Source organism: Corvus cornix, chromosome 1, assembly GCF_000738735.6.
Source record: "Corvus cornix cornix isolate S_Up_H32 chromosome 1, ASM73873v5, whole genome shotgun sequence".
Classification (NCBI taxonomy): domain Eukaryota; kingdom Metazoa; phylum Chordata; class Aves; order Passeriformes; family Corvidae; genus Corvus; species Corvus cornix.
The window spans coordinates 30,150,201-30,170,811 of NC_046332.1; the positions used below are offsets into that span (position 1 = coordinate 30,150,201).

The following is a 20,611-nucleotide window of genomic DNA, read 5'->3' on the forward strand; positions in this document are numbered from 1 at the left end:
AATGGTGATACCTTCACATCAGCTGCAAGAGGAAGGAGGTGAACTAAAGGTCTGCAATGCAGAATACAGTATGCCCTCTGGAGTGTGAGAAAAGACTGAAGATATGAAGCTAGGTGAGGTCAGCATCTACCTTTGTGTTTCCCTGCAGGGTGGAGTGGACAACGAGGTCACGCTGACTGCCTACATCACTATTGCCTTGCTGGAGATTCCTCTGCCTGTGACCGTATGTGTCTGCATCCTAAGTTGAGCCAGTTGTGCTGTGCCAGTCTATGGCAACACAGAACTGACCAGAATTTGCTCCAGATTGGAAAAATAACTTGGTTGTTGAGCCCTGTGGTATAAGAACTGTCATTTTTGCTATATCTGTGAGACATTGTACCCTACTTGTTTCTAGACCGCCTTCTGGCAGTCCCCTCCTGAAAGTTCAGTAGGTTGATGTGCTTTTAGTAAGGCAAAAACCTAATTTCTCCCCAGCCTTCTAATCGATGGCTTTCTCTCCCCAGCACTCAGTGGTGCGGAATGCTCTGTTCTGCCTGGAAACAGCAGCAAATCAGAAAGAAAACCACGTGTACACCAAGGCACTGCTGGCGTACGCCTTCGCCCTGGCAGGGAACAGGGAGAAGCGGAAGGCATTGCTCGACTCACTTGAGAAGGAAGCTGTGAGCAAGGGTGAGCGTTCCTGGTGGGACACGGCTTTCACCAGCCTTACATCTTCCCTTGGCAGAATGGCTTTTGTTGGTGGGGCAATGGCTGCAGGAATGGCCCCTGTGCGTAGGGAAAGGTGGAGGGAGAGGAAAGACTTGTGCAAAGGGATTATGTTTTTGAGAAGTCCCTCTCAGTCCTTCTTCTCTGCTCCGAGGCAGCTCCCCAGGAAGCAGCAGGCACCATCCCCTGGGTGCTGAGCTGAAGGGTGGCTCTGCTCCCACCTCTCCTCAGCCCACTCCTCTGGCCACGCCAGGGACTGCTTGGCAAAGGCTTAGCAATGCTCAGGGACGTTCCTTCCTTCCAGGACACAGGCTCAACACAGAACAAAGGTGACTTTGCCCAGCACAAGGCATGTCAGTCAGAGAAGAGATGGGTGTGCTGAGACAGAAGATGAACACACAGGGCATTTTGGAGGCCACAGCACAAACTCTGAGTCTTCTAGGAAAATCAAGTAATCACTTGGAACTAATCAGGTTGAGTCAGGCTGGCCAGAGGGTTTGCCCAAGCAGTGGGTAGTGGAACTGTGAAGGGATTATCCCCCACACCTTTTGCCTTCTCCACCTGCAGGGGACTGGTAAGCCCTGGTCACATTCTTTGGGCCATTTGGCCTCACAGAGCTTCTCACTGCCCAACGCTGGCATCTCTTCTCACAAAGGGAAGGAGTGGCATCTTCCTGAGGTCTCTGGTTCCCTGCGGTGCCCAAGCCCATAAATGTCCATGTGAATGTGGGGTCTAGGACAAAGTGCTGGTCTAGGCCTGGGGCTCAGCACTCTCGCAGTCATTGTTAAGCTGAAAAATGTGTAAACCTGACCCTTCCCACTTCAGCCTGCATGACAGACACATCCTGGAGGCTCCGTCCTCCCAGCTGGAGCGGCAGCAGATGAAGAAGTGCCTTGCAATACTTAATAGTAATCATTGCTTGTTGTCTCATCTCGCTGGCTCCTGTGAAGATGGCTCTGTTCACTGGCAGCGGCCTGGGAAGGAGCCAGAGGCTGATCTCCCGTACTATCGCTCCCGAGCTCCCTCTGCGGAAGTGGAGATGACGGCCTACGTGCTCCTGGCTCACCTCACCTCGCAGCCAGCCCCTGCCCAGGAGGAGCTGGCATTTGCATCCCTTATTGCAAAGTGGATCAGCAGTCAGCAGAATCCCAATGGAGGCTTCTCCTCCACCCAGGTGAGCTGCTTCCCTCCGGCCACCATGCACATCCACCTCAGAAGATGGGACGTGTCAGAGAACCAGGTGGGAGCACAGGAAGGTTTGCCAGGAAGGTGGGAACTGTAGTCCTGCAATAGATCCGTGCAGTACCTTCCACGGCGGCCAAGTTCCCAAGAGGCCAAGGGAAGTATGTCAGGTAGTGCCTCTGGGAAGGGAAATATGCTGAAGCTGCTCTTTCCCTCTGTCTTTTCTTCTTAACACTGGAGAAAGTGGGGCTGGAGGAGAGGGTGCCTGTGACAGAAAGGGCGGCTGCAGGAGGACAGGCTGTAGGAGGACGGGCTGTGGAGAGGCTAATTGCAGCCCCTGAGTGCTGGGACTCATCTCTTTCAGGACACAGTGGTGGCTCTCCAAGCCTTGTCCCTGTATGGAGCTGTCACCTATGCCAAGAGCGGGGCAGCTTCCACAGTGGGCCTGCGATCTGGAGGGGACTTCCAGCAAGAGTTCCAAGTGGATGCCAGCAACCGGCTGCTGCTGCAGCGCGTGCCCCTTCCCCAGGTGCCGGGGCAGTACAGCGTGGAGGTGTCTGGTGAAGGATGCGTCTACCTGCAGGTGAGGGTTGCATCCTGGGAAGGGAGCCCCTTGCCAGGCAGGAGCAGGGAGAGGACAGGATCAGAGAACCATCCAGGCTGGAAAAGACCCTAAGATCATTGAGTCCTCCCACTGAGGTAGAGGAGAGTAAAGAGTAAAGGAGGGAGGGGAGAAGTGGAAGGCTGTGGGTAAAGGGAGAGGAGGAGAAGAAGAGTAGAGGTGTGTGGAAGAGAAAGCGTGGGAGAAGGAGGGAAGGCTCTGCAGCATGGAGGAGCTGTGAGAACGGGAGAAGTGGGGAGGCAGGGTGGGGAGAGGGTCCCCTCTCTCCCACGCTGAGCGTGCACACACGCTCACACAGAGCTGCTGGCTGTCCCCTAGACAAGCCTGAGGTACAACGTGCAGCCCACGCAGGAGGAGGCACCCTTCATGCTTCATGTGTACACAGTCCCAGAGACGTGTGAGGACTCCAAGGCTCACAAGGTCTTTGACATTGGCATAAATGTCAGGTGAGTCTGCATTTTGATCTGAGCTTTCCTGTTGAGCCATGGGAGCTGGGGGAGGTCTGGTTGTCCCCAGGGTGAGCCAGTCTGGGAGAGCAGCACATTCCTGGGAAGGCGGGCAGGAGGCAGCTGTTCTGTGAGGAGAGGCTCTGGAGGAAGGACTTGTCCTGCCGTGTGGGCAGCCCAAGGCTGGGCTAGTGAGAGGCTGCATAGCTGACTAGAAGTACCTGGCACAGCTGGAGAAGAAGGTGCTGGACTGCCAGGACTCAGTGGGGTGCCAAGTGTTACGGAAATGCTGGAAGTGTGCCCAGCTTTGAGTTGATGTGCACTGAATCTTTGTTGCTTGGTTCCTTAGTTACACAGGGGAGCGCAATGGCTCCAACATGGTGATTGTTGATGTGAAGATGCTGTCGGGATTCGTCCCCTTGAAGTCCTCAGTGAGGAAGGTAGGAGCCTGTTTGTCATACAGGCAACGTTGAATCACAGAGTCATTAAGGGTGGAAAAGATCTCCATCTCCAAGCTTTGACCAAATGCCACCATACCCACTTATTACCATATTACAAAGTGCCCCCTCTACTCTTTTCTTTAACTTTTTCTGGGATTGTGACTCCACCACTTCCCTGTGAAGCCTGTTCCAATGCTTAACCACTCTTTCAGTGAAGCAATTTCTCCCAATATCCAACAGGAATCTCCCCTGCCACAAATTGAGGACATTTCCTCTTGTTCTATCACTAGTTGCCTGGGAGGAGAGACTAACCCTTGCCTGGCTACAACCTCCTTTCAGGGTGTTGTAGAGAGCAATAAGGTTCCCCCAAGGCTTCTTTTTTTCACACTAAACAATCTCAGTACCCTCAGCCGCTCCTCATAAGGCTTACATTCCAGTCCTTTTCCCAGCTCATTGTCTTTCTTTGTAGTTGCTCCAGTAGCTCAAGGTCTGAAGTCAGGGCTCCAAAACTGAGTGCGGAATTCAACGTGCAGCGTCACCAGTGCTGAATACAGAGAGAAAACATCCACTTTCTCAGTTTCAAGACACCTTTCCAATGTCTGTAGCAAAGAACAAAGCTTCAGCTTGATTTTTCACTGTCATTTGCACATTTGACGTGTACCGTGTTCTCTTTTCATACATGGCTTAAGGCCAGCGCAAGGGGAGGCAATGTGATCAGTCTAGGAAAAATAGACAAAGTAATTTTTTCTTTAAACTTGTGATGGGAACTTTTATTTTCACTGTGTCCCCATAAACACTGTTTGGGCATAGTACATTCAAAAATAGTGCTGTTTCCTTTTTTCCTCTGCTGATCTACAAACATCTTCTAGCATTGTAACTCTTTAGGTCTTGGGTAACTGTTTGGGATGCTGAGAAGGTGCCTGAACTGCAAAATAAAGGCTATAATAATATGGTGCAGAACTAGCAAGCCAGAAGGAGCGTATTTTCATTTAATTGCTCCATCACTGTGCTTGAACCAGTGCTAAGTCTCTTCTGGAGAGGTTCTGGAGGTGGTACTTCTTCAGCCAGGCTGGTGAAGGGGAGGGCTGGAGACCATGCTACTGCTGTGGCACACCAAGGAGGCAGTTCTGTGCTACTTGCTTAGTTCCCTGACTACTGCAGTATTTCATCCAGAGTACATCCCACCCACAGGGCTGTGCAAGGGGCACAGGGAGACCACCATCAATGCAGTAACATCTTGGTCTTCTTTCTTCAGCTGGAAGGCCACCCTGTTATTGAGCGCACAGAGCTGAATACCAACCATGTTCTACTGTACCTGGAAAAGGTGAGGATGGGGCAGAAACACAGGCATTGGGACTTTTGGCTACATAGGGCAAACAATCTGGGATTCAAAACTACCATGGCTCTGACAAGAATGAGACTGAATATTTTACTGTCTTTTTCTGACTACAAACTCTAAGGGCTGCTTCCCTCCCAGCCCTCAGCAGGCATTCCCTGCACCCTGAGCGCAGATCAGGCCCTGCTCTCCCCACCAGCAGAGCCTCCCCCAGGGTGGGGGAAGGTCCCAGGGATTCCCCTTGTCCCTCAGCCAGTCCTTCAGCGCTGTGTCGGGCCAGGCACGGGTGGCCGGGGAGAGCGTGGGGGCCTGGGGTCAGTGCGGAGGCTCAGGGCAGCCCCTGCAGTGCAGAGCCCCCCTGAGCCTCCGCTGCTTCCCTTCCCAGCTGGGCAGGGAGACCCTCAGCTTCTCCTTCACGGTGGAGCGGGACATCCCCGTGCAGGGCCTGAAGCCAGCCCAGGTGAAGGTCTATGACTACTACGAGACAGGTGAGTGCCACTAGTGCCCGTGGGAGCGAGGAGGGGCAGTGGGACACGAGGAGGGGCACAGGAGCTCTGGGGACCTGCAGCTGCCCCGGCCTGGCATGGCCACCCCAGCCCTGCCGGAGCTCTGGGAGCGCAGAGGGGCTGGGGTAGAGCTGTGGGTGCTGGGGGTCCCGTGTTCATTTCTGGCCCCAGAGGGCGGCCGTGCCCGTGCTTCCAGGCAGACCTGCTGCTCCCTGTGCCGCTGCTGTCCTGGCTGCTGTGCCAGGGTGGCAGTGACAGAGCTGTTTGTCCCCACCTCAGCCCAGTGTGCTGGGAGGAGGTGTCTGAGCAGCCCTTGGGTACACTGGAGTGGAGGTGCCTGTGCGGGTGGCTCTGCCTTGCTGCCACTGCCCCCAGACAGGGCTGGGACTGGGGCTGCCCCTACCCCAACTGGGATCTCTGGGGGAAACTGGGGATGGTGGCACCAGCCTGCTCTGGAGGCCTGGGAAAAGCATCTCTCTGGCACCCATCCCTCTGCCAGCAGTGCCAGGGGTCATCTCAGCTCACTCTCTCCCTTCCCTTCTGTTTTCCAGACGAGTTTGCCACACAGGAATACAGTGCTCCCTGCACCACAGGTAGGGTGCACATGATCAACTGAGATACTCCAGCAGGGATTATTGCAGGTTGTCTTCAACTAGAGTCTTTGTAGGCTTTGTGTTTCCTTGGCCTGTGTCTACTCTCAGCATTTATCTGCACTGTGCCTACTGCAGTCCCCATCTCAGTACAGAGACCAAAAGCAATGCTGCCATTCAGCTTCCTCTGTAAGATCAGATACAGCTTTCATTTTTGTTCCCTGGGAATAGCAATCTCAGTGTTACTGACTTCATTTTACAGTGGCAATTGTCTTTTCCTCTTTGCTTGTGTCACTTTATGCAAATAAGATTCAAGTCTCCCTTGGGATGGAACACCACACACAGCCTTTTGTGTCTCTGTCCTTTTTAGGGCCACTTCAGCTATGCTGCAGGCACTGAAAGGTACTGAGGAATTGTCTCCCAAATATCATGGTGCAATATTGATGTTATTCACATCTCTTTAGCAAGGACCTTTCAAACTCTTCCCCAGGGAAATGAAGTTGCTGAGAGAGAATGTGTACTAGAATAGCTCATGGAGCTCCAGGATGAATCTGCCTCCCCTCTCTGTAGCATAGATATTTTGAATGTGTCCAGCCATTCCCATTCTGTTATCTGTCTGCAACTGGGCATTTTTAGGTGAAGCAGTTTCCCATAGTTTAACAGGGCTTGAACTCACATAGCCACCAGAACACAGAGATATCCAGGACTCTGGACACCACTCACCAGAATATTTACCTCACTTTGTCCTTTTCCCACCTCCAGTCAAGGCTGAACAAGGAAATTCCTGAAGAATGCATCTTGTCAGAGCCTTGCCTTCTCAGTTTATGTGTCTCTGCCCCTAGAAGATCTTTGACACCTCATAAGCAAAAAGGAAGCCACACTATAAATAAATTAAGTCTTGATTCTCATCAGACGTCTCTGGCTTTGTTTTCTGTTACTGTTACTCTTGTCTCTTCTCCTATCCATAGTTCAGACTGTGTCATGGCCTAAGATTTCCTGGCAAGGTGGTGTTTGGGAACTCCTCAAGAATACCAGAAGGCAGATAGATTTTAGCAGTTGGGAGATTTTTCTCCATACTTGCCAGTTCTCCAAGGAGAGAGGACAGCGTATCGGATCCATTATGCACTGGAAGTTTGTCTCTCTGCCTCTACAGAGGGTGTTTTCTGAAAGATGATCCTTGGGCATAAACTTCTGATCACATACCCCCTTTGATTGCACTGAGAAATCACTGCTGTGAGGTGCGAGGATGGGGTGAACCTGTCCAATCTGATCTTTTGCAGCAGACCAGATAGAAGTGAAGGGAAGACCTGTGGGCTTTCCCATTCTAGCAGCGTCCGCTTGTTTCTAAGCAGCTGAAGTGAAATCAGAGAGGGACTAGGACCTTAACAGTGTCACTCACAGAATTGTTAAGCTGGAGAAGGCTGTAAGGTCAAGTCCTACCATTAACCCAGCACTGCTCAGTCCACTGCTGCACCATGTAGACTTGCATGGGGTTGTTGTGACTCAAGTGTAGGACCTAGCACTTGGCCTCACACCACTGGCCTTGACCCACTGAGCCTTCCTGCCCTCCAACAGATCAACACTCCCACCCAGCTCAGTGTTTCCTTCAAACTTACTGAGGGTATACTTGATGTCCTCAGGTCATTGATAATTAAACAGGACTGGCCCCAACACTGAGCCCTAGGGAACCCCACCAGTGACCAGCTGAATGGAACTCCATTTGCCACCACTTCCTGGGCCTGGCTATCCAGACAGCTTTTTTATCCATCAAACAGTGCACCTCTACAAGCAATGGGCAGTCAATTTCTCCAGGAGAATGCTGTGGGAAGTCGTGTCAAACCCCAAACACCACAGAAGACAAAGTGACATAATATTAATATCTAGCAAAATAGATGAAGAATTTTATTTGTTCTCAATAATACTGTTTGTACAGGCACACCAAGCCAAAAATTGGATGGAACAGCTAGCTGTGCATACTTTGGATGCACAACATGCCATGATACCTAACAATAAGCATTTCATGAGAATAAACAGTCACATAAGATTTTTTTGCATTCAAAAGTTAAAACCACAAATTCATGAGACAAAATGAAGAAAGGGGGATCATTCCTGGACGTATCTAAGAGGCCTATAGACAGTTTCATCAAAGCAACTATATGATTTAAATGAATGTATCATTTAAACTAGACTTAGGCAGGTAGGTTAGTGGCAAATGCCATTAGCTTCTCCTTGGTAATCTCCCAGAAGTAGCAGACATGAGATAATGGAAGCTTCCACAGGAAGACCCAAGCTTCAACTGGAGAACAGACCACTGTAAGTTAGCAGCCAAAGGCAGAATGCATGCACACATCCCTCCTGCCCCCAGGCACTCTCTAATCATTGAAGAGGGCAGACTCTGTCTCCTCCCACTCGTCTACAAACAAGAAACAATCCCAGGAGGGGTGTCTACAGGGAAGATCACAGAGGTTGGATTGCGTGTAACATTAGTTGATCTTCCAGGCTGCCTAATGGTGGGAGACATGGATAGGCCTTCTGCAGAGACCAGTTCAATTGAGGGTATGGTTTGTAAGCCAGGGGAGAGAAATTGTTCCCAAGAACTACCTGTCCTTCTCCATTGATTAGTCTGCACCTCAGATGATGAGTTCAGAGAAAACACAGACATAGATACATTAGAAAGGCTGATCTCCACTTAAATCATTCTGTCCTCTTTTTTTTTTTCTTCACTTGTTAGCCTTATTTCCCTGCACACAGGCCTTGTTAGATGGGTTACTCTTTAACCTAAGAAGCCAGGGAGATTAAAGCTGTGACTGAAAGATGAGCAGGAAAAATCAGAATTGGGAACAAAGTGTTCAAAAATCATTGGTGAGTACAGTTATTTGTAAAGTTCACTTTCCATTCCTTGCAGACATTATTCATCTGTCACACTGTGGTGGTGGTGGTGAGGCAGGCGGGTTCCAGCATCTGGGAGTGTTCTTCAATCATTTCCCTGGTTTACTTCCTCTGCAAAGATGAAAGAAGATGGGAGGGAACAGGACTTTATCTGCATGTTAACAGAACTGGGGAAAAGTAGCCTAAAATCTAAGGTCTTCCAATGAGTCTCACACTGGACAACCAGACCATGCCAAAATACCCTTTGGACATGTTTTACTGTCCACTCAATATCTTAGGACTTGTGCACATTTTTCTATGAAGGGAGGCTGTAGGTCCAGAATCAGCAGAAAACAGCTGTAGCTATGGACACAGCCCAGGTTAACAAGCAGTATGGAACAGAAGTGTGGTAGTTCAGACTCTTCCAGACATCAGATAAAAACATGAAAGGAGATAGATACCACCATTTACCACCAGCAAGAGGCAAAGCTTTTGCCTTCTCCAAGTCCAAATCACTTTGTTCTCAGATGTCACAGTCAGGCCCTGTGAAAAACAATTTCCCAGGAACTCTGCTTTCCAGAAGCTTCCATACTCCAAACACCTGAAACTGGGCAACTAATGGAAAGCAAGACCTGCCAGTTTTCGTATTGCAGGACTCCATAAAGGACAGGAGAAATAACCTTGGTCAGAGATTTTACAGAAGCTCCCAAATTACCTGTTCTCCTAAGCCAAACACACTTGGTCTTGCATTGCAGAGAATCCCCCAAAGTATTTCTGTCCTGCAGCCAGCTCAGACTCCAAATCAAGACTGAGGGCTGGCTGCCCAGGGTCAGGAGGCACAGCTGCCTCCTGAGAGACCCTGGGGCAGTGGGAACCTGAGAAGGAAGGAAGACTTCCTCCAGACAGTAGCTACCAGAGGCAAACTTGCCATCTCTGTAACTCCCATGCTCTCAGTTTTATATGCAAGATCTGCGCATGTAAGTTGGGCCAATCTCATCCAAATTAAAACAGGAAGAGACAAGTGCTGGCTGGAAGACCAAGAATGTAATGAAGAAGATGTAGAGAGCAGTGAAGGAAGCAGTACCCTACCTGTGGTGCAGGGAGCACTGTATTCCTGTGTGGCAAACTCGTCTGGAAAACAGAAGGGAAGGGAGAGAGTGAGCTGAGATGACCCCTGGCACTGCTGGCAGAGGGATGGGTGCCAGAGAGATGCTTTTCCCAGGCCTCCAGAGCAGGCTGGTGCCACCATCCCCAGTTTCCCCCAGAGATCCCAGTTGGGGTAGGGGCAGCCCCAGTCCCAGCCCTGTCTGGGGGCAGTGGCAGCAAGGCAGAGCCACCCGCACAGGCACCTCCACTCCAGTGTACCCAAGGGCTGCTCAGACACCTCCTCCCAGCACACTGGGCTGAGGTGGGGACAAACAGCTCTGTCACTGCCACCCTGGCACAGCAGCCAGGACAGCAGCGGCACAGGGAGCAGCAGGTCTGCCTGGAAGCACGGGCACGGCCGCCCTCTGGGGCCAGAAATGAACACGGGACCCCCAGCACCCACGGCTCTACCCCGGCCCCTCTGCGCTCCCAGAGCTCCGGCAGGGCTGGGGTGGCCATGCCAGGCTGGGGCAGCTGCAGGTCCCCAGAGCTCCTGTGCCCCTCCTCGTGTCCCACTGCCCCTCCTCGCTCCCACGGGCACTAGTGGCACTCACCTGTCTCGTAGTAGTCATAGACCTTCACCTGGGCTGGCTTCAGGCCCTGCACGGGGATGTCCCGCTCCACCGTGAAGGAGAAGCTGAGGGTCTCCCTGCCCAGCTGGGAAGGGAAGCAGCGGAGGCTCAGGGGGCTCTGCACTGCAGGGGCTGCCCTGAGCCTCCGCACTGACCCCAGGCCCCCACGCTCTCCCCGGCCACCCGTGCCTGGCCCGACACAGCGCTGAAGGACTGGCTGAGGGACAAGGGGAATCCCTGGGACCTTCCCCCACCCTGGGGGAGGCTCTGCTGGTGGGGAGAGCAGGGCCTGATCTGCGCTCAGGGTGCAGGGAATGCCTGCTGAGGGCTGGGAGGGAAGCAGCCCTTAGAGTTTGTAGTCAGAAAAAGACAGTAAAATATTCAGTCTCATTCTTGTCAGAGCCATGGTAGTTTTGAATCCCAGATTGTTTGCCCTATGTAGCCAAAAGTCCCAATGCCTGTGTTTCTGCCCCATCCTCACCTTTTCCAGGTATAGTAGAACATGGTTGGTATTCAGCTCTGTGCGCTCAATAACGGGGTGGCCTTCCAGCTGAAGAAAGAAGACCAAGATGTTACTGCATTGATGGTGGTCTCCCTGTGCCCCTTGCACAGCCCCGTGGGTGGGATGTACTCTGGATGAAATACTGCAGTAGTCAGGGAACTAAGCAAGTAGCACAGAACTGCCTCCTTGGTGTGCCACAGCAGTAGCATGGTCTCCAGCCCTCCCCTTCACCAGCCTGGCTGAAGAAGTACCACCTCCAGAACCTCTCCAGAAGAGACTTAGCACTGGTTCAAGCACAGTGATGGAGCAATTAAATGAAAATACGCTCCTTCTGGCTTGCTAGTTCTGCACCATATTATTATAGCCTTTATTTTGCAGTTCAGGCACCTTCTCAGCATCCCAAACAGTTACCCAAGACCTAAAGAGTTACAATGCTAGAAGATGTTTGTAGATCAGCAGAGGAAAAAAGGAAACAGCACTATTTTTGAATGTACTATGCCCAAACAGTGTTTATGGGGACACAGTGAAAATAAAAGTTCCCATCACAAGTCTAAAGAAAAAATTACTTTGTCTATTTTTCCTAGACTGATCACATTGCCTCCCCTTGCGCTGGCCTTAAGCCATGTATGAAAAGAGAACACGGTACATGTCAAATGTGCAAATGACAGTGAAAAATCAAGCTGAAGCTTTGTTCTTTGCTACAGACATTGGAAAGGTGTCTTGAAACTGAGAAAGTGGATGTTTTCTCTCTGTATTCAGCACTGGTGATGCTGCACGTTGAATTCCGCACTCAGTTTTGGAGCCCTGACTTCAGACCTTGAGCTACTGGAGCAACTACAAAGAAAGACAATGAGCTGGGAAAAGGACTGGAAGGTAAGCCTTATGAGGAGCGGCTGAGGGTACTGAGATTGCTTAGTGTGAAAAAAAGAAGCCTTGGGGGAACCTTATTGCTCTCTACAACACCCTGAAAGGAGGTTGTAGCCAGGCAAGGGTTAGTCTCTCCTCCCAGGCAACTAGTGATAGAACAAGAGGAAATGTCCTCAGTTTGTGGCAGGGGAGATTCCTGTTGGATATTGGGAGAAATTGCTTCACTGAAAGAGTGGTTAAGCATTGGAACAGGCTTCACAGGGAAGTGGTGGAGTCACAATCCCAGAAAAAGTTAAAGAAAAGAGTAGAGGGGGCACTTTGTAATATGGTAATAAGTGGGTATGGTGGCATTTGGTCAGAGCTTGGAGATGGAGATCTTTTCCACCCTTAATGACTCTGTGATTCAACGTTGCCTGTATGACAAACAGGCTCCTACCTTCCTCACTGAGGACTTCAAGGGGACGAATCCCGACAGCATCTTCACATCAACAATCACCATGTTGGAGCCATTGCGCTCCCCTGTGTAACTAAGGAACCAAGCAACAAAGATTCAGTGCACATCAACTCAAAGCTGGGCACACTTCCAGCATTTCCGTAACACTTGGCACCCCACTGAGTCCTGGCAGTCCAGCACCTTCTTCTCCAGCTGTGCCAGGTGCTTCTAGTCACCTATGCAGCCTCTCACTAGCCCAGCCTTGGGCTGCCCGCACGGCAGGACAAGTCCTTCCTCCAGAGCCTCTCCTCACAGAACAGCTGCCTCCTGCCCACCTTCCCAGGAATGTGCTGCTCTCCCAGACTGGCTCACCCTGGGGACAACCAGACCTCCCCCAGCTCCCATGGCTCAACAGGAAAGCTCAGATCAAAATGCAGACTCACCTGACATTTATGCCAATGTCAAAGACCTTGTGAGCCTTGGAGTCCTCACACGTCTCTGGGACTGTGTACACATGAAGCATGAAGGGTGCCTCCTCCTGCGTGGGCTGCACGTTGTACCTCAGGCTTGTCTAGGGGACAGCCAGCAGCTCTGTGTGAGCGTGTGTGCACGCTCAGCGTGGGAGAGAGGGGACCCTCTCCCCACCCTGCCTCCCCACTTCTCCCGTTCTCACAGCTCCTCCATGCTGCAGAGCCTTCCCTCCTTCTCTCCCACTCTTTCTCTTCCACACACCTCTACTCTTCTTCTCCTCCTCTCCCTTTACCCACAGCCTTCCACTTCTCCCCTCCCTCCTTTACTCTTTACTCTCCTCTACCTCAGTGGGAGGACTCAATGATCTTAGGGTCTTTTCCAGCCTGGATGGTTCTCTGATCCTGTCCTCTCCCTGCTCCTGCCTGGCAAGGGGCTCCCTTCCCAGGATGCAACCCTCACCTGCAGGTAGACGCATCCTTCACCAGACACCTCCACGCTGTACTGCCCCGGCACCTGGGGAAGGGGCACGCGCTGCAGCAGCAGCCGGTTGCTGGCATCCACTTGGAACTCTTGCTGGAAGTCCCCTCCAGATCGCAGGCCCACCGTGGAAGCTGCCCCGCTCTTGGCATAGGTGACAGCTCCATACAGGGACAAGGCTTGGAGAGCCACCACTGTGTCCTGAAAGAGATGAGTCCCAGCACTCAGGGGCTGCAATTAGCCTCTCCACAGCCCGTCCTCCTACAGCCTGTCCTCCTGCAGCCGCCCTTTCTGTCACAGGCACCCTCTCCTCCAGCCCCACTTTCTCCAGTGTTAAGAAGAAAAGACAGAGGGAAAGAGCAGCTTCAGCATATTTCCCTTCCCAGAGACACTACCTGACATACTTCCCTTGGCCTCTTGGGAACTTGGCCGCCGTGGAAGGTACTGCACGGATCTATTGCAGGACTACAGTTCCCACCTTCCTGGCAAACCTTCCTGTGCTCCCACCTGGTTCTCTGACACGTCCCATCTTCTGAGGTGGATGTGCATGGTGGCCGGAGGGAAGCAGCTCACCTGGGTGGAGGAGAAGCCTCCATTGGGATTCTGCTGACTGCTGATCCACTTTGCAATAAGGGATGCAAACGCCAGCTCCTCCTGGGCAGGGGCTGGCTGCGAGGTGAGGTGAGCCAGGAGCACGTAGGCCGTCATCTCCACTTCCGCAGAGGGAGCTCGGGAGCGATAGTACGGGAGATCAGCCTCTGGCTCCTTCCCAGGCCGCTGCCAGTGAACAGAGCCATCTTCACAGGAGCCAGCGAGATGAGACAACAAGCAATGATTACTATTAAGTATTGCAAGGCACTTCTTCATCTGCTGCCGCTCCAGCTGGGAGGACGGAGCCTCCAGGATGTGTCTGTCATGCAGGCTGAAGTGGGAAGGGTCAGGTTTACACATTTTTCAGCTTAACAATGACTGCGAGAGTGCTGAGCCCCAGGCCTAGACAGCACTTTGTCCTAGACCCCACATTCACATGGACATTTCTGGGCTTGGGCACCGCAGGGAACCAGAGACCTCAGGAAGATGCCACTCCTTCCCTTTGTGAGAAGAGATGCCAGCGTTGGGCAGTGAGAAGCTCTGTGAGGCCAAATGGCCCAAAGAATGTGACCAGGGCTTACCAGTCCCCTGCAGGTGGAGAAGGCAAAAGGTGTGGGGGATAATCCCTTCACAGTTCCACTACCCACTGCTTGGGCAAACCCTCTGGCCAGCCTGACTCAACCTGATTAGTTCCAAGTGATTACTTGATTTTCCTAGAAGACTCAGAGTTTGTGCTGTGGCCTCCAAAATGCCCTGTGTGTTCATCTTCTGTCTCAGCACACCCATCTCTTCTCTGACTGACATGCCTTGTGCTGGGCAAAGTCACCTTTGTTCTGTGTTGAGCCCATGTCCTGGAAGGAAGGAACGTCCCTGAGCATTGCTAAGCCTTTGCCAAGCAGTGCCTGGCGTGGCCAGAGGAGTGGGCTGAGGAGAGGTGGGAGCAGAGCCACCCTTCAGCTCAGCACCCAGGGGATGGTGCCTGCTGCTTCCTGGGGAGCTGCCTCGGAGCAGAGAAGAAGGACTGAGAGGGACTTCTCAAAAACATAATCCCTTTGCACAAGTCTTTCCTCTCCCTCCACCTTTCCCTACGCACAGGGGCCATTCCTGCAGCCATTGCCCCACCAACAAAAGCCATTCTGCCAAGGGAAGATGTAAGGCTGGTGAAAGCCGTGTCCCACCAGGAACGCTCACCCTTGCTCACAGCTTCCTTCTCAAGTGAGTCGAGCAATGCCTTCCGCTTCTCCCTGTTCCCTGCCAGGGCGAAGGCGTACGCCAGCAGTGCCTTGGTGTACACGTGGTTTTCTTTCTGATTTGCTGCTGTTTCCAGGCAGAACAGAGCATTCCGCACCACTGAGTGCTGGAAGGAGAGAGAGACTGAATTGGAGGTGAGCTTACTGAGGTCCATCTTAGAACACCAGGAATAGGGGTGGTACCTGTGGACCCTTAGCATCCCCACTTTATGGCCTACCAAAGATTTTACCATTGTGTATCCCTTACCTCCAGGCCTAATAATTCGTAGAACAAATGGGCAGCCAAAGGCTGTTCCTTATTTTGAATCTACTTTTCTTTAATATGTCTTGATGTAATGGTTTTTCCTAGTTTGATTTAAAGACTGTGAAGACAGGGCTCCAATCCTTCTTCCTCAAGAAGAATTACTGGCCTGATTGTGTCTGGGGTAAGAGGAGTGGTGTGAAATACTTCCTTGCTGTAGGTGTACAGAATACTTGCTTTCCTCCTCCTACTCTCATCCTGATACTCTTCTGTGCTTTTACCCTCTGCTCTATCCTTTCATTTTTTTTGGTTCCCCTTTTCCAGGGCGTTTTGAAAAAATTTCACTTGCTGGAAGTAATGTAGTTTCTAGTTTGGTGGTGATCTCTGTCTCTGCACAAGAAAAAGTGTGGGTTTCTTTGTATTTTGTAGAGTATTTTTTGTGATGTTAACATTAACAATGCATCTATTGGTTTAAGAGTGCAATCACTACAGCAAAGTAAAATGTAGCTACTTTACACAATGTTATGACTAACAGACACTGTTACCCTATGACCTTTCAGCAAGACACATGACTACTCCTCACTTGTGATGGAAAAGCTTCTATAAAACTGAAAAAGTAGCTCTGCAGGGAGACCATGCCATGACCTGAAAGCTAACAGCATATTTACAGCTTAATAAAGTGTCTAGAAGGAAAAGACATATTTTTCTGTTGCTTTGTACTTTGACTTTCACTGTGTGTCTACTGGAAGATGAAATCTTTTGTGATCCCTTTTGGAGAAGCAGTTCAGCTGGTTTTAAGAAAGCAAAGAATAAAACCAAAATTGGTTGTGTCTATGCCTACTACTGTTTGTAAAGTAAGTATTGGGGAGTCCAGTCTAATGACAGGATGTGACAGTAGACACACATGCTGAGGACAGTGCTATTAAGGTTTTTATGAGGGTCTAATATGGCTTATTTTACTTGTTGAAATACTCTGTATGAGCCTTAATTGCTTAAGGGCTGTGCTAATCTTAGTTCATAGAGCTTAACTTGAAATGCACCCATTCTCCACGCAGATTGTGACAAACCCTTTCCTTCACATTCAGAGGAAGTTTTAGACTCAGACAGGGAGCTGGAAAACATCCTCATTATCCAATATGGTTCTGCCTGAGAGCTTGGCTTCTAAATAAAGCACATAACAAAGAAAGAATACTCTTCTGGTGAAGTTAGTGTCATCCATGTCACCTTACTGACAAAATAATTCCTTCTGCTGGTTCTTGCTACACAGGAGAAAACTTTAGACACAAAACATTCCCTACCACATTTGGAGCAGAGGGACTGCAACAGCCTGGCAACCACACTGGCTCAGCAGTCCTGCTGTGATTCATACCCCAATTTTACCTGCACCACCACCTTGTCTCAAAGTCAGGGGATCAGAATGACCAAATCCACACTGCTCTTAAGTAGGCCTCAGGTTTTTCACAGAGTGCCATGATGGTATTCCCTATACCTATACTTTATTACCTATAGGTATACCTTATTATTCAAGGATTAAGGATGGGGATTTCCCATAAAACCATCTAGAAGAAGCAAAGAAAATGAGAATGAATGCCTGAGGATGCCATGCTTTTTTACTGACCTGTGGTGTTGTGTCTGCACAATAGGCCCAAGAGTGGTTTAACAGGATTGTACTATTCTAAGAAACAAAATGAGATTTCTGTAGGTGTAGAAAACCTATTTGTCTCACTTCAGAGAATTAAATATTATTTAACTCACTGTCAATCCAAGCTGTATGGAGCAAATCCATTATCATCCACAAAAGAACTCAGAAAAATATCAAGTGAAATGTGTATACAGGAGACAGGATTAGACAGGGGACAAAAACTGAAGAAAACGTTAGTTCAGTCTAGGCTTAAATGGAAAGACTACTCAGACAAGATTTCTTCTTTCCAGAGGTAAAGGGACCTGCTAATCTGGGCATTGGGACACTGGTAGGGCAGGTTAGTACCATCTGTGGCTCAGGCTAGGGTGCAGACACGTACGGTTACAGGCAGAGGAATCTCCAGCAGTGCAATAGTGATGTAGGCTGCCAGTGTGACCTCGTCATTCACTCCACCCTGCAGGGAAACACAAAGGTACTTGTTGATCCCACACAACATTGGCTTCTCCCTGTGCTACTTATCTGCATTCTTCAGGGGCAAATTCTTCTTGGCCTCCTTTTCATGCTAGGTCCTTCAGAAAAGGCTGCTGACTTCTTCCCGCTTCTGTGATAACCCACATATATAACTCCTCACTCTTTCCTAACCCCCAAGTGCTGAAATAACTCTGTTGATCCCAGAGTGGCCAAGTTGCCAAGTTCCAGCCTGACAAAGCCCATGTGGAGCCAACCAGGAGACACGTTACCTTCATAGCATTGTTCAGGAGTGCCCCAGAACTGCGGAAACAGCCATTTTCCTTCTGCTTTTGACTAAGCCAGATCAAAGCATCCTGGATGTGCTTCTCCTCTATGAAGATGTGATGCCGGGCCTGGGCAAAGGACTTGAGGACAAAGGCTGTGAGCCTGAAAGTGATAGAGGGAACCAAGACATCCTGAGTAGGCCCTCTACCCATCAGAGGTCATAGGGCCCATATAACTTCATCTCCACCTCCATTTCAAACTCCACAATGACCAAGCACTGAGAGAACAAGAGAACACTGAGGAGTGAGAGGGCATGAAAAGCAGAAACAAAAAGCCAGTGGTACTGAGGTCTTACCAGGTATTTCCAACTTTCCCGTAACGTGGCCCAAAGGTGCTATAAGAACCATCCCAGTGTTTGTACTTCAATTGCCTTTGATACCCTGAAATGGAGAGTGAAAAAATATTTCAGTTGCCGCAGTGGTTTTCAAGCAGCCATGCAAAGGAAATGTAGGAGACATTTGGAACACAGTGTGCCCCTTAACTATTGGCACAAGTGTGAGCTATGCCCCTCAGTATTACAGAGGAAGTTCAGGCAAATACTGGCTCTGAATATCTCTATTCTTTTGCTCTTCTTCTCACCAAAACCACCAGGAAACTGGGTAGCTGTGGCCATTGCTGCTCTCTGCCCAAGACTTCATGAGGAGAGGTAATGCATCCCAAACTTGAAAGAAATGAGAGAATGGTTCCCAGAGGAGAACTGATTAAAAATGTGAGTCCTAAACAGGATATGAATGCAGAAAACAGGATCATTTTCTTTGGAGGAAGTGCAATTCTCCTGCAAAAATAACCGAGTCACAACAGCCCCTTGCTAGTCAGGAGATGCCCACCGTGTGCGCACGTACTGGTGGTGTGCCTGTCATCGTGCCCTAGCTAATGTGGTAAAATTCTGCCCTGGTCAAAGATGAGCAATACTTTCTACATCTCAATACTAAGAAGAATTCAACATCTACATAAGCAGCTGCCATGATTAATGGTTATAGTCTGATTTATGTGTTTCATATAGTCCTTTTCTCATGGAAAGAAATCCTGAGTTATTTCCAGCCCTGGACTTTTTCTGTGTTCCTCTTTGGATGCTGTTGTCTCTCACCCTGTACCTCCAACTGAGCATCGGATTCCTTCTCACAGATACTGCATTGTATACCCCTAACCTGCCAGTATCCTGTTCCTTTCTAGAGACAGCCTCCAACAGATCATCCAGGCCAGTGACCAACCGTGTCCTTATTCAGTAGCCAAGGGAGGGGATGAACAGAAAGGCAAAAGCTCACCGCTCACTAAGTATCCAGTGGCCTTGGATTTGACCTCTTCACTCAGCTGCCCTGTCTTGTTCAGGTAGTCCAGGACGTAGATGTTGGGTGCAAACAGGACCATGTTCTGCTCCCCACAGCCAAAGGGCATCTGGAGGAGCTGGTGCAGGTTCTGCATGGCAGTGCCCATGATGTCACCTGGGGAATGGGACAATTCACAGTGTAAATTTGCCATTAGACTGAGCACAGCCTGGAGGGCTGTGACACTAGCATGTGACACTTTGAGGAGGTTTCATTTACCTAGCACTGAGAAATATGCTCTGGCTGAGCCATCCACCACAGTTGCTGGGAGAGCCAAGGAGACTGTGTCTGACACTGACTTTTCTGGGATAAAAAGCAGATTAATTTGATTACAATTCCAGATGTATCTACATGCACAAGCAGCAACTATCCGTGGGTGAGACACCATCTCCTGAAGACGGGTTTCCTGACTTCAACAAATCCATTCATCTGCAATTTTGTTGACCAAGTTTCCCATCCTGCAAATTTTGTGTTGGGCCTGCAATACCCTTACACACAGGTTGTCATGGACTTCTATACGGCATCATCAACCAGCCTTGACTGACAAATACACTTTTTCCATCCTATTTTTATGGCCTTTTCTGCTTTGGTGGGCACACCTGGCTTACTGCAGAGTCTGGTTTGTGATTTTACACCTGTTACATGAAAGGCATTAGAGATAACCTTATTAAATCCCAGGTATTCTCTCCCTGCAGTGACCTGGCCAGCCTCATTTCCTAAAAGATATGCTTCTCTCTCTCTAATTGTAGACACTATTACATCCTCAGCTTTTCTCCTCCAGGAAGAATTGTGTTCACTAATAGCTGGATATGCATCTAGTTTGTTCAATTTTATCAGATCCCTACACCTTTCTTCTCAGAGTGGAGCACTCACAAACCTTTTCTTCTTCCTTTGTCTTTAGTTTCTACCTCAGCAAAGAAAGTCTTAGGAAACAAATGGCTCTTACCAGATGCACAGAGCACAGAGTTGTACGTGGTTTCCACCTCAGTCCCTTCCGGCTTGGGGAAGAAGGCAAGAGAGAAAAAAGCAAAAAGTGAGAAACAACAGCAACAGAGAAAAAGAAATATCAAAAGGGAAAGTAAAAGGGACTCTTTGAAAATTGCCTAGAAAGTTTTCTCCTCCATGTGCTAAACTGAGGATAATTGAGGACTGTAACATCCTGGCTAATTACAAGTATGAAATGTAATATATTTTCTTTTCTTTCTTATTACTGAGAGACGCCCTGCATCTTCACAGGGCAAGATGGAGATAACATGCAAGGTGATGTTATCAACAGAGACATGGCACCCTGCCATCCAAGGTGCCTCCCACTGTGGCCCAGCCTGGCAGAGCTCTCCAGGCTGTGGTGAAGGCTGAGTGCCTGGCACACTGGGAGGATATGTATGCAAGAACTTTGGCTGGTGGCAGCTAGAGCACTCCAAAGCACCACAAGTGACATGTTAAAACAACCAGAATTTAAATACATGCCACAGTCAACTCGTTAATAGTTTCTAGTCTAGTCTTTGAAGTTAGAAAAGAATACCGCTTTTCTGGTGAAATGGGTGAAAATATTTTGCAGGAAACTCAGGAATCAAATGTTTACTAGGAAACATTTTTTTGTCATA

The 20,611-nt window shown here is 49.7% G+C and overlaps 2 protein-coding genes and 1 long non-coding RNA gene across 7 annotated transcripts in view; 2 read left to right on the forward strand and 1 right to left on the reverse strand.

The window, feature by feature from the left end:
* Positions 1–6,738, forward strand: part of A2M (alpha-2-macroglobulin) — a 31,403-nt gene extending 24,665 nt beyond the window's left edge. The window contains exons 27-36 of the mRNA XM_039561539.1: positions 149–223; positions 504–669; positions 1,656–1,879; positions 2,252–2,470; positions 2,828–2,955; positions 3,305–3,395; positions 4,651–4,719; positions 5,117–5,219; positions 5,789–5,830; positions 6,590–6,738. Coding sequence (XP_039417473.1) covers positions 149–223; positions 504–669; positions 1,656–1,879; positions 2,252–2,470; positions 2,828–2,955; positions 3,305–3,395; positions 4,651–4,719; positions 5,117–5,219; positions 5,789–5,830; positions 6,590–6,615 — 1,143 coding nt within the window. The 3' untranslated portion in view covers positions 6,616–6,738. The remainder of the gene's footprint in view (positions 1–148; positions 224–503; positions 670–1,655; positions 1,880–2,251; positions 2,471–2,827; positions 2,956–3,304; positions 3,396–4,650; positions 4,720–5,116; positions 5,220–5,788; positions 5,831–6,589) is intronic.
* A 957-nt stretch (positions 6,739–7,695) lies between these two features.
* The window catches only part of LOC104690275 (alpha-2-macroglobulin-like), a 37,337-nt gene continuing 24,421 nt past the window's right edge, over positions 7,696–20,611 (reverse strand). For all 5 annotated transcript variants that reach the window (XM_039561518.1, XM_039561509.1, XM_039561500.1 and 2 more), the window contains 15 exons: positions 19,954–20,005; positions 19,227–19,310; positions 18,948–19,124; positions 17,978–18,062; positions 17,628–17,784; positions 17,267–17,341; positions 14,946–15,111; positions 13,737–13,960; positions 13,146–13,364; positions 12,659–12,786; positions 12,219–12,309; positions 10,895–10,963; positions 10,396–10,498; positions 9,785–9,826; positions 7,696–8,827 (listed from right to left, as the gene is read on the reverse strand). In XM_039561518.1, the coding sequence (XP_039417452.1) occupies positions 8,802–8,827; positions 9,785–9,826; positions 10,396–10,498; positions 10,895–10,963; positions 12,219–12,309; positions 12,659–12,786; positions 13,146–13,364; positions 13,737–13,960; positions 14,946–15,111; positions 17,267–17,341; positions 17,628–17,784; positions 17,978–18,062; positions 18,948–19,124; positions 19,227–19,310; positions 19,954–20,005 (1,698 nt within the window). In that variant the 3' untranslated portion in view covers positions 7,696–8,801. The remainder of the gene's footprint in view (positions 8,828–9,784; positions 9,827–10,395; positions 10,499–10,894; positions 10,964–12,218; positions 12,310–12,658; positions 12,787–13,145; positions 13,365–13,736; positions 13,961–14,945; positions 15,112–17,266; positions 17,342–17,627; positions 17,785–17,977; positions 18,063–18,947; positions 19,125–19,226; positions 19,311–19,953; positions 20,006–20,611) is intronic.
* On the forward strand, positions 15,105–15,942 carry LOC109144779. Its single transcript, XR_002045743.2, has 2 exons — positions 15,105–15,429; positions 15,806–15,942. It is a non-coding gene; the product is annotated as an uncharacterized LOC109144779 (long non-coding RNA).